This window comes from Ranitomeya imitator, chromosome 3 (assembly GCF_032444005.1).
Source record: "Ranitomeya imitator isolate aRanImi1 chromosome 3, aRanImi1.pri, whole genome shotgun sequence".
Lineage (NCBI taxonomy): Eukaryota > Metazoa > Chordata > Amphibia > Anura > Dendrobatidae > Ranitomeya > Ranitomeya imitator.
This window is the reverse complement of record NC_091284.1, coordinates 431,989,131-432,001,626: the sequence shown is the minus strand read 5'-3', so window position 1 is coordinate 432,001,626 and position 12,496 is coordinate 431,989,131. Positions and strand designations below refer to the sequence as shown.

The 12,496-nt window shown below is 39.3% G+C and overlaps 1 protein-coding gene across 2 annotated transcripts in view; it reads right to left on the bottom strand.

Annotated features, from left to right (window-relative positions):
• Positions 1 to 12,496, bottom strand: part of SRRM3 (serine/arginine repetitive matrix 3) — a 777,290-nt gene that overhangs the window by 214,586 nt on the left and 550,208 nt on the right. For both annotated transcript variants that reach the window (XM_069757291.1, XM_069757290.1), the window contains exon 6: positions 5,408 to 5,542. In XM_069757291.1, the coding sequence (XP_069613392.1) occupies positions 5,408 to 5,542 (135 nt within the window). The remainder of the gene's footprint in view (positions 1 to 5,407; positions 5,543 to 12,496) is intronic.

Here is a 12,496-nt window from a genome sequence, read left to right as displayed (position 1 = left end):
CTGCATAAAAAACCGCACTAAAAACCGCATCAAAAAACGCACCAAAAACGCACCTGCGTTTTCTGCCAAGAGCTGCGGTTTTTAGTGCAGAAAAAACAGCAGGGAAATCAGGAACGTGTGAACATGGCCTAAAGCCCTTGTCTGCTGTAAAAAACAAACAAACACCATATAGTAATCTAAACACTTAATCCCTGATGCCCATGTCACCTGGAGAAGAGAAAAAATAATAATCCACTATATCCCTCACCTATCTGCCGTAATGCTTAATGTCTCGCGATGATTCAGATCATTTGTAGAGTAGTCACATCAGCTGATCCTATACCCAGCAGCCATCAAACTTACAATATCGAGTAATTGCTCCTGCAGTGTGTAGCACTGAATTGCAATGGGAAAGTTCACCAGATAAGCCCCGATGTCCTCACTAACGGTACCACCACTGCGTGAGAAAGTCCTCAAGCAGCAGCACCGCTAGTGAGTTCATCGGGGTTCATCAGCTGATGAACTCTGGTGAACTTTCTCACCACAGCTCAGCGCTACACACTGCAGGAGCGATTAAGTCTTGTTTCAGCGTGAACCTGTTGTCCTTGAGAGTAGTTGCATCAGTGACTGCTCTCAAAGTTATCTGGATTGTCATGGGACATCATGGATTATCTCTTCACTTTGGACAGGTGAGGAATGTTGTTTATTATTTTAATTCATTTACATGAGACAGTGGCTTCAGTGGAATGGGCTATCACGTGAGTATGGTTTAATTTAAAGTCAATAAAGGAGTCTGTGTCATTATTTCAAATAGAGGACTTTATTATGGGTGTGTTTGTTTTATAAAATATCACTATCTTATAGTTGCCTCTCCATTAGTAACCCCTGGGTTTGATGTCACCTGACAATATCAAGGTGACATCAATCCCTCCAACTATTACCCCACTTGCCACCACACAAGACCAAGTGGGAAGAAGGAGGTTAAGTGCCAGAATTGGCATATCTTATGTATGCGCCATTTCTGGGGTGGATGAGAGCGGATGTTATTAGTCTGAAAGGGGACCAATATCCATGGCCCCTTCCTAGGCTATTAATATCAGCTCATAGCTGTCTGCCTAGCCATTGCTGGTTATTAATTATAGGGGGACCCTACTTTATTTTTTTGGGGGGTCCCCCATTTTAATAACCGGGAAAGGCTAAGTATACAGCTGTGAACTGATATTAATAGCCTGAGAAGCAAAATGGGTCTTACCCCTTCCCAGGCTATAAAAATCCGCCCTCAGTTGTCCACTTTCCCTCTACTGGTTAATAAAATGTCAGGGGACCACCTGTAATTTTTTTCAGAAAAGAAGTTAGTAATAAAATACATGAACAGTAAGTTACACAAGCACTGTACTACAGTAATTACATATGTGACTGACATCTTTCTATCTATCTTCTCTATGTGTATATTCTATCTATTCTAATCTGTCAGGTCACGCTGTGATTTTACCATAAGCAGCAGATGAAATTACGGGTTTTCAAGGACATAGGTGTGTAAAAATTAAACGGCACACACATGGTCAGCATACCGTCTTGTTTTTTTTCTCGCACCCTTTGACTTGTATTGGCAAGTCTTGTCCAATATACAGGGATAATTGCAGCATGCTGATGGTTTTCTCAGTCCGAATTCAGCTGAGAAAATTGCAGAGAATCATAGCTTAACATTGGTCAGAGTGCAATCCGATTTTTTATTGGGTTTCTGTAGTTAGTTTTTTCTCACATGAATGTGAGCCCTAATAGCCCCACACGAGTCACCAACGCCAGATATAGCGGTGCTCACCAAGTTGCTGTTTGGTTACCGCCTATGTAGGTTCATTCTGTGACATTACTGTGTACATTTCCCCATGAACTGTGACACCACTGTGTATACTACGCCTGTACTGTGACATCACTGCGTATACTACTCTTGTATTGTTACATCACTGTGTATACTATCCCAGTACTATGACATCACTGTGTACATTACCCCTTTACTGTGAAATCGCTGTGTATACTACTCCTGAGTGCTATGAATTCACTGTGTATATTACTCCCTGTAGCATGACATCACTGTGTATTCTACTCCTGTACTATGACATCACTGTGTATACTACCCCTGTACTGTGGCACTACTGTGTACATTACCCCCTGTACTGTGACATCACTGTGTATATTACCCCTGTGCTGTGGCATCACTGTGTATACTACCCCTGTACTGTGACACTACTGTGTACATTACCCCCTGTACTGTGACATCACTGTGTACATTACCCCCTGTACTGTGACATCACTGTTTATATTACCCCTGTGCTGTGGCATCACTGTGTATACTACCCTGTACTGTGACATTACGTGTACATTACCCCCTGTACTGTGGCACTACTGTGTACATTACCCCCTGTACTGTGACATTACTGTGTATATTACCCCTGTGCTGTGGCATCACTGTGTATACTACCCTGTACTGTGACATTACGTGTACATTACCCCCTGTACTGTGACATCACTGTGTACATTACCCCCTGTACTGTGACATCACTGTGTATATTACCCCTGTGCTGTGACATCACTGTGTATACTACCCTGTACTGTGACATTACGTGTACATTACCCCCTGTACTGTGCCATCACTGTGTCTATTTATCCCGTTCTTGTGACATCGCTGTGTTCACTATCCTGGTACTGTGTGGAGTTTTACTATAATACGTAAGGCCATAAAGGAGATCAAAAGCATAACCAATGTATTGAAGAGACAGAGGTGGACATTTATAATGTGCATGGGGGGGCGCATGAAGAAAGACATAGCTACTTTAAGCCAATTACACACATTGCAGATTTTGTTTCATTTGCGATGCAAACCCAGTGGTCTAGGTGTAGTGTGATTTGCTCAGTATCAGGATGGTGGTTATATTCAGGCTCTATGTGGTGATAATATATGGTCATGGTATGGCGGCACCCATGGTGGGTGTTGTTCAGCAACACTATAGTTATTTGGTAATTGTGTGACTATTTTATAAAACCATTACTAAGAAAATGTAGACATGTTTATAGATTTGTATTTAATTATTTTTGAGGAGGCATTAATGTATCACTAATTAGGACTATTTTTGTCGTACTGTTTACCATGGCGTTTTTTGGGGGTTGTATCTGTATCTTTCTTTTTACTGTAGGGAGCATTGTCTATATGTCAGAATTACGGAGATTCTGTGTATCTGGAAGACTTCAATACCTGATAGCTAGTCCTTAGGATAAGATATAAAAACCAGATCTGTGGCCCCTTGTTGACCCGCTGTTTTCAGAAACTGCAGTACTCAGCAAGGATCAGGCATTGTTACTTTGGCTGCAGCTGGTTTGTACATTTCTCAGCAATGCTAAAAGGTATCACAATGTTGTTCTATTCACATTAATGGTGCAACGCTGTAATACCTGCAGGAACCGCAGTATAGTCAGCCAATAAATGGATCCCCACAGATGTGATAATGACCCATCCAAAGAATAAGACATCAATTTGTAAAGGTTGGTTAACCCCTTTAAATGTATGAGACAATTTGTGAGTATGGAGCATATGAGACAGGTGTTGGGGGCTTCTGTGTGTGGCATATGTTTGGAGGGTGTTGTGTATATACAGGTACTGTATTAAGGACAGAACTGCATTTTGCTTGCATTGTCCAGCTCTGTATTAATAGTGGGAATTGTATTAAAAGGGCTGTCTGATAAACTACATTTATGACCTACCCACAGGTACAGCTGCAAGCCCAACTCATCAGTTTTTATTTTCTCCAGCGGTGGCCAGATGCAAACACTGAGTGCAGCTGCAATGGGCAGCACCTTTCGAAGAGTAATTGCTACTGCTGTGTTCTGCAGAACAGCTCCTGTTTGTTTCAATAGGAGATGATCTGCGGGACTCGGCAGTGGCTGTTAGAAATTGAATGGCGCTGTGCTCTGCTGCTCTGTTTTAACCTTCATCCGGCTGAGTAGGTACAATTGTAACTATTCCGTTTTTTCGAAAAGCCGTAGAGGGCTGAAATTTCGTAACATCTCTGCAGTTTTGGTCCAGAAGATATTGGCCAAATTTCAATAAAATATATATGAAGGTACAATTGTACCTCTGCAGCCTGTTAACGTTGTAAAATTATGCAGCCTGATGAAGGTTAAGCAATGGCCCATGGTCTAAAATTAAAAATAATTATAAACTTACCTAGTGGACTTCTGCTATTCACTGGGACCGTACACCATTTCCCCCACTGGTCTCATTTCCTCTTCTGGATTGAATTTCATTTTAACAGGGTTCTAAAGTACCTCACCTGAATAAAGCAGAGGTCTCAAGGGATCGCACCTCCAGGGATTGGGGAGTTATCTCTTATGTTTCACATAAGGGATAACTTCCAAACTTTGCATAACCACTTTAAGGGAAAATGCACTATGATGTAGTGCAGCGGATAAAACAGTTGTTTTGTCCACTGTATTGTCTGTTACAATTCTCACGTACACAGGGCTTAAATATGAACATGTACAGTAGAAGTAGGGTGGGCCCCTTGGGTTCCTGGATTAAATTTCACCTGTGGGCCCTAGTCATCCCAATCCGACCCTGACCATAAGAATTAGCTTGCACCCAAAGACTTGGATAGGCGAGTCTCCTCTGAAATACAAAGGAAACTAGTGAGGGCTGCAATTTTTTTGACACTGCCACTCAATCATTGAACAGCCTCTTTCAATAACATTGGTCCAAGTGTTTTCAGTGTGCTCTCCAATTTTAACAAGGACAACCCACGTATGTGTAATACCAACCCTTAAAGTCCGGTTACATTAGTCATCTTTGTGACACTAAACAACTGCCGATCAGCTACTTCTCTGATGACTAGCGGTCATTTAATTTCCTGTTTACACAGGCAGACCACGTCAAATACAGATTGGACAATCTGTAATACATCCATTTGGTCTGCATAGTTTGGAATTGTTTTCAGCAGTGCAGAACTTACACAGAACCATGCACTGCTGAGAACAATGGTCGTGCAAACGAAAATATCATTTCACTGGACACACAAACGTTTGCTCGTCCATCAGGTGATCAGCCGCTTGTTTAGATTGTACGATTATGGTGAAATGAGTATTCCTAAAATTCTAAAGAGTCAGCACCAAAGCGTTTCAGTAGTCTGTTTTTTTTTATGTAAAACTAATATAAAAAACCTATTACTGATGTAAAGTTGCATAATAAACCTAAGAACATTTTATGGGACACAAGTGGATTAAAGGTTGTTTTTGATTAGAAAGGTCTATTGAGTTATTAAGTTCTAATTACCAACATATGGCATTTTACAGCAGGGAAGAAGTAATTGCTGCATATATTCAGTAAGTTAATAATCTCATAAATTATATTAAATATTGATTGTGCCTCAATGACGATTACCTGTAGTCTCTATGGCCACTGTCATCTCGATACCAATCACTGTGACAATCACAGTCCAGGGTGTAGCCTTCTCCATACATAGAATACTCTGTGACACTTTCTTCTCCAGGAACCACATAATGGTTTTCAATTATTCTGGCAAAGGAACAAGAAAGAAAACAATATATTGATTTAAAACACTTTAAAATAAATACTATCTCCTTATCCCGCCCTCTCTCGGTTGGGAGTCCCTCAAGGCTCTGTCCTAGGGCCCCTACTTTTTTCCATTCATACCCTTGGCCTAGGACAACTCATAAAGTCCCATGGCTTCTAGTACCACCTGTATGCGGACGACACTCAGATCTACCTCTCTGGCTCAGATGTCACCTCTCTGCTGTCCAGATTCCCGGAGTATCTATCAGCCATATCCTCCTTCTTCAACTCTCACTTCCTAAAACTCAATGTAGACAGAACTGGATTCATCATCTTTCTCCCATCTCGCATATCCCCCATCTCGCATATCCCCCCTACCTGATCTATCTATTATGGTAAACGGCATTACACTCTCTCCCACACCCGAAATCCTCTGCCTTGGAGTAACTCTCGACTCTGCCCTGTCCTTCAAACCGCACGTCCAAATTCTTGCCACCTCCTGTCGCCTCCAAATCAAAAATATTGCCAGAATCCGTCTCTTCCTCAGCCCACAATCAACTAAAATTCTTGTGCATGCCCTCATCATCTCCCGTCTCGATTACTGCAACACCCTCCTCTGTGGCCTCCCCGCTAACTCTCTTGCACCGCTCCAGTCTGTCCTCAACTCTGCTGCCCGGCTAATCCCCATCTCTCCTCACTACTCCCCTGCTTCTCCCCTCAGCAAATCCCTCCACTTGCTCCCAATTCCCTAATGAATCCAGTTCAAACTACTAACACTGATCTACAACGCCATCCACAACCTGTCCCCTCCCTATATCTCTGAACTAATCTCCCAATATCTTCCCTCACGTAATCTTCGATCCTCCCAAGACATCCTACTCTCCTCCACACTTATTTGTTCCTCACACAACCGTCTACAAGATTTCTCCCGAATATCCCCCATCCTCAACATGTCCGATTATCCACCACCCTCGCATCCTTCAGACGGAACCTGAAAACCCACCAGTAGTGTAGCATCGGGTGGTTTCGTCAAACTCAATCTGACAGGTGCCCCGCCCCTATCAAAGTGTATCAAAGTGAGTAACCCCTCCCCTCCCTGTCAGCCAGCTGTCCCTGAGGCTGGCTGATTTCCCCTTTTGATATCGTTTGATATACTTTAATTTGTTGCAGTTTGATATTATTCACGTATTTGTTTTATATTTTTATACGTAGCTCGAGTTTGATTCTGTTAGCTGTGTTTTATTCACAGTGTATCCATATAGTTCAGAACTTATAACACACCAAGCTGTTTATTTGTGTCTCTACTGAACATTAACTGGGTTATGTAGGGTTATCTGCGGGTCAAAGGTTTATAACACCTAGGTCAATTGTTGTTGTATTCGCTTTCCCAATAAATGTTTATTTTCACAAACAGAAGAGACAGATTTTCTGTTTGTACATTTATTGTACCTGTAGGGTTATGTAGGGTTATCTGCGGGTCATTTGCCCAGGCAGTGTGTATTATTTATGTTTTTATAACGCACCATGTTTGATATTTGCTTTCTCTTTTTTGTGTCTGTAGATGGCATCTGAGAAGTTATTTGTGTTTCTACTGAGCATTAACTATGGTTATGTAGGGTTATCTGCGGGTCATGGCAAGTGGTAATGCCAAATTCTGAAAATAGCCATTTTATATTGAATTACTAACATTTTTAACATTTTTCTATTTTAGCGCTGCCACATCCACATATATTATTCCAGCTTTCTTTAATTCTGGCATCTGAGAAGTTTGTGTTTCTACTTATATGTTTTGTTTGCGGCAGTTCAGAGAAATCAAAAACCATATCATGTTTGGTGCGCTATATTAAATGATTTATGCATATAAACTTACGTTATCTTAACCCAAGGGTTCTTGATAATGCAAAAAGAAAGTGGCTTACTATTGCTGATAGGTTATTTCTAGGTACCCAGATAAGGTCATTTTTTGTGATAAAATGTATTGTTAAACTGTAAATGATCTAGCCTAAGCAAATAAATAGCGCAAGTCACATATCTAATGAGAAAATTAATATTTAAATGCTTATAACTTTAAACCATAACGCAGAAAAACAAACTGTGATACATATGTTTGACTGTGCTTTTAGAATTACTCGCTTATCGAGCCAGAGTTGTGCTTTAGAAATACAGAATAACCTTTCAAACGAAAGATTTTATAAAGTGCAGTGTAAATAGGCTGCCTGCCGTCTGTATTTGAGCCAGAATGTTACAAACTATATATATATAGAGGAAGGAGATATAGTGTATATTGGATCCATTTGTGAAGAAAATCAATGGTGTATGTCCGGATTTGAAAGTAGCTATTTGGCTCTATTTTAAGCTACAGATATTACAATAGTCTGAACAGCGCCTAAGATGTAACTTCACATGAAACTACTGTGATACATTATAAAGCACAAAATAGTTTTGAAGCTTTGTGTAGAAATATATCAGACAAAGAATATAAAACTACTAGACACTCTAAAATGATGGTTAAAAGTAACTATTAATATGAATACTAGTGATTATAAAAACAAAATAAGTCATACCTGTGCACATACACACCGCCTTTGTAAGTTTCCAAAAGTAAACCCCAATGCATAATTAATATGATATTCAGCCATCTAGTGGCCGTGATAGGTAATTGGTTATGCTACACATTTCTCAAAATGCCATACACTTCAGAATATATTTGCAATTCATCACACATGTAACACATATTTCTTCGCCCCAACTACTGACTGTTATGCATATAGACCAAATTTGAGCCTAAAATAGCACAAATAGTTAATATTGGTGTATTTTCATACACTTATCAAAACTTTGGGATATGCTGATGTGCTCGAGCTAAAAGTTATACGATTGTTTCTTACGGGTTTTGGGCTAACCAAGAAGCTTTTTATGCATAATTTCATAGTAAAGTATGCCTATAGAAATCATTAGTCATTCAATATAAAATGGTTATTTTCTGAATTCGTCGTTATAAATCCAATTTCCAATGTCTCTGGTGTGCCCAGCATGTCTTGTAGAGATACAGCTGTGCCTGCCTGACCGAGATTTTACACAAAAAACAAGAAAAAGCAGAGGCCATGCCAAAAAAAGGAGGGTCACCAGACAGCCTGGATTTGTACAGAAATAAGCCAGTAGCAGTATAATACTGTCAGTAAACCATTTTTATATTCTGTAAGAATTTTTATAGTATTGAAATGTCTTTGTAAAATACAATGCTCTGATAACTACAGTAAACTCATTTCAGCCACCTTAGTAAATATTGTAAGTTGCTCTCTGTGTACATTCTACACCGGTTTTTGGGTCAACAGAAACTCTGACTGTTGGTATAAACACAATTTTGCACTCTGTGATCATTGGGGATAAAATACAATGAGACTGGAGTTATAAACTTCGGTCCTCTGAAACTCTGACTGTTAGTATATCTCCCCCACAGAAACTCTGGCAGTCTAGTGACCAGCATGTCCTGTAGAGACACAGCTGTGCTTGTCTGTCAGTTTCACACTTATAGCTAGCATCTGATAGCAATTATATTATTGAAATGTCTTTGTAAGCCATCAAACTGTATCAAAAGGGGAAATCAAACAAGGCGGGCCACAGAATCAAATTAACAATATCAAAAATGGTGTGTTATAAAGACATGAATAAAACACACTAAATAACATGCTGCAGATACACTATCATTATGGCCTGTGTGACTGTTGTGTAAAATAAATACATTGCTCTGATAACTGCAGTAAACTCATAACAACTTCATATAAAAATGAGTATCTAATTGATATGATAGAAATGCACAAAGAGAAATGTTATCCCAGAATTAAATTAACAATATCAAACATGGTGTGTTATAAAAACATGAATAAAACACACTAAATAACATGCTGCAGATTCACTATCATTATGGCCTGTGTGACTGTTGTGTAAAATAAATACATTGCTCTGATAACTGCAGTAAACACATAACTTCATATAAAAACAAAAACATAATAACATAAATAAGTCCTAAATGTCTATTTCTTGTGTGTGTTCTGTGTATTTGTTGTGTGTGTGTGTGTTGTGTGTGCCGCATGTGTTGTATGTGTTCTGTATGTTGTGTGTGTATGTTTGTCGTGTGTGTTGTATGTGTTGTGTGTTTTGTATGTTATGTGTGTTTGTTGTGTGTGGGTTCTGTGTGTTGTGTGTGTGTGTGTTCGTGCCTGCCTGACCGAGATTTTACACAAAAACAAGAAAAACAGTAATACATGTGCAAAAGTAACACCAGGAAAATAAAATACCGCAACATAAGTAAACTAGATAATATTCATATTTTTAAAGAATCCAGTAATACATGTGCAAAAGTAACACCAATAGAAATGTAACTCCATTAGAAATGTAAAAAAGCTTTAAAAGTCTGCATATGTTAACTGTCTTTGAATAAAAAGGAGTCAAATTATAGACAGCACAGGCAAAGTGCATAAACATAATAACATAAATAAGTCCTAAATGCCTATTTCTTGTGTGTTTGTGTGTGTGTGTTCTGTGTGTTTGTTGTGTGTGTCGCATGTGTTGTATGTGTTCTGTATGTTGTGTGTGTATGTTTGTCATGTGTGTTGTATGTGTTGTGTGTGTTTTGTATGTTATGTGTGTTTGTTGTGTGTGTGTTCGTGCCTGCCTGACCGAGATTTTACACAAAAAATAAGAAAAACAGTAATACATGTGCAAAAGTAACAATCATAGAGGCTGAGGTAAAGTTTTATCAATATGAGTGCATGTAGTTAGTACAATAAATTTATAATTTCCAATGAATTTGCCTAAGCAATAATGGGTTAAAAATTTTCCAATGAATTTGTAAGTTTCCAAAAGTAAACCCCAATGTATAATTAATATGATATTCTGCCATCTAGTGGCTGTGATAGGTAATTGGTTATGCTACACATTTCTCAAAATGACCTACACTACAGAATATATCTGCAATTCACTACGCTTGTAACACATATTTCAACGCCCCAACTCCTGACTGCTATACATATAGGCCAAATTTACGCCTAAAATAGCACAAATAGTTAATATTGGTGTATTTTCATACACTTATCAAAACTTTGGGTTTCTACATAATTTTCTATTTATATGGACTAATTAGCAATACTATTCAGCTGCATTCTGAAATATATATATATTAATGTACACTCTGCACGCCATCATGCCTGAACAAAACAGAAATGTAGATTTTTTGCGAATTTATTAAAAAGAAAAACTGAAATATCACACGGCCATAAGTATTCAGACCCTTTGCACAGTATTGAGTGCAATATTACACTCAGTCATGCCGTCTGTTACTGTATACCGGCTGTAATCCACATATAGTCTGTAAAAGTGCGAATTACAGTGCCATGTAAATACACGTCTAAGGTATAAGCATAATTATAGATAGCGCAGTCAGCTGGTTAATTAATTGAGAAACGAGTCCGGTGGTAAAGCTCAGCGATCTGCAGTAATTCAATATAAAATGGCTATTCTCATCATGTGATAAAATAATGCAGAATTAAAGAAAGCTGGAATAATATATGTGGATGTGGCAGCGCTAAAATAGAAAAATGTTAAAAATGTTAGTAATTCAATATAAAATGGCTATTTTCAGAATTTGGCATTACCACTTGCTATGACCCGCAGATAACCCTACATAACCATAGTTAATGCTCAGTAGAAACACAAATAACTTCTCAGATGCCATCTACAGACACAAAAAAGAGAAAGCAAATATCAAACATGGTGCGTTATAAAAACATAAATAATACACACTGCCTGGGCAAATGACCCGCAGATAACCCTACATAACCCTACAGGTACAATAAATGTACAAACAGAAAATCTGTCTCTTCTGTTTGTGAAAATAAACATTTATTGGGAAAGCGAATACAACAACAATTGACCTAGGTGTTATAAACCTTTGACCCGCAGATAACCCTACATAACCCAGTTAATGTTCAGTAGAGACACAAATAAACAGCTTGGTGTGTTATAAGTTCTGAACTATATGGATACACTGTGAATAAAACACAGCTAACAGAATCAAACTCGAGCTACGTATAAAAATATAAAACAAATACGTGAATAATATCAAACTGCAACAAATTAAAGTATATCAAACGATATCAAAAGGGGAAATCCTCAGGGACAGCTGGCTGACAGGAGGAGGGGAGGGGTTACACACTTTGATACACTTTGATAGGGGCGGGGCACCTGTCAGATTGAGTTTGACGAAACCACCCGATGCTACACTACTCCCACCTCTTCAGGAAAGCCTACAGCCTGCAATAACCATTCTGCCGCCTCACCACCACGCGAGCTGCCACCTCACCACCACCCAAGCTGCCGCCTCACGACCTCCAGAGCTGCCGACTCACCACCACCAGAGCTGCCGCACCTCTGACCTTCTGTCTCTTCCCCATTATCCCATAGAATGTAAGACCGAAAGTACAGGGTCCTCTCCCCTCTGTACCAGTCTGTCATTGTAAATTTGTTTACTGTAAACGATATTTATAACTCTGTACGTAACCCCTTTCTCATGTACAGCACCATGGAATTAATGGTGCTGTATAAATAAAAAATAATAATAATAATAATAATAATAATAAAATAAATGAAAAAAGAACAATATATCTTATCTATATATATATAATTGTCTAAGGGTCTTTCTGTCTGTCTGTCTGTCCTGTAAATCCCGCGTCTCTGATTGGTCGAGGCCGCCAGGCCTCGACCAATCAGCAACGGGCACAGCATGGCGACGATGATGTCGTAAAAGGTTGCCTCGACCAATCAGCGACGGGCACAGTCTGCCGCGAATTCGCCTCGACCAATCAGCGACGGGCACAGTATCGACGTAGATGTCATAATGGTTGCCATGGCGACGATGATGTCATAAAGGTTGCCTCGACCAATCAGCGACGGGCACAG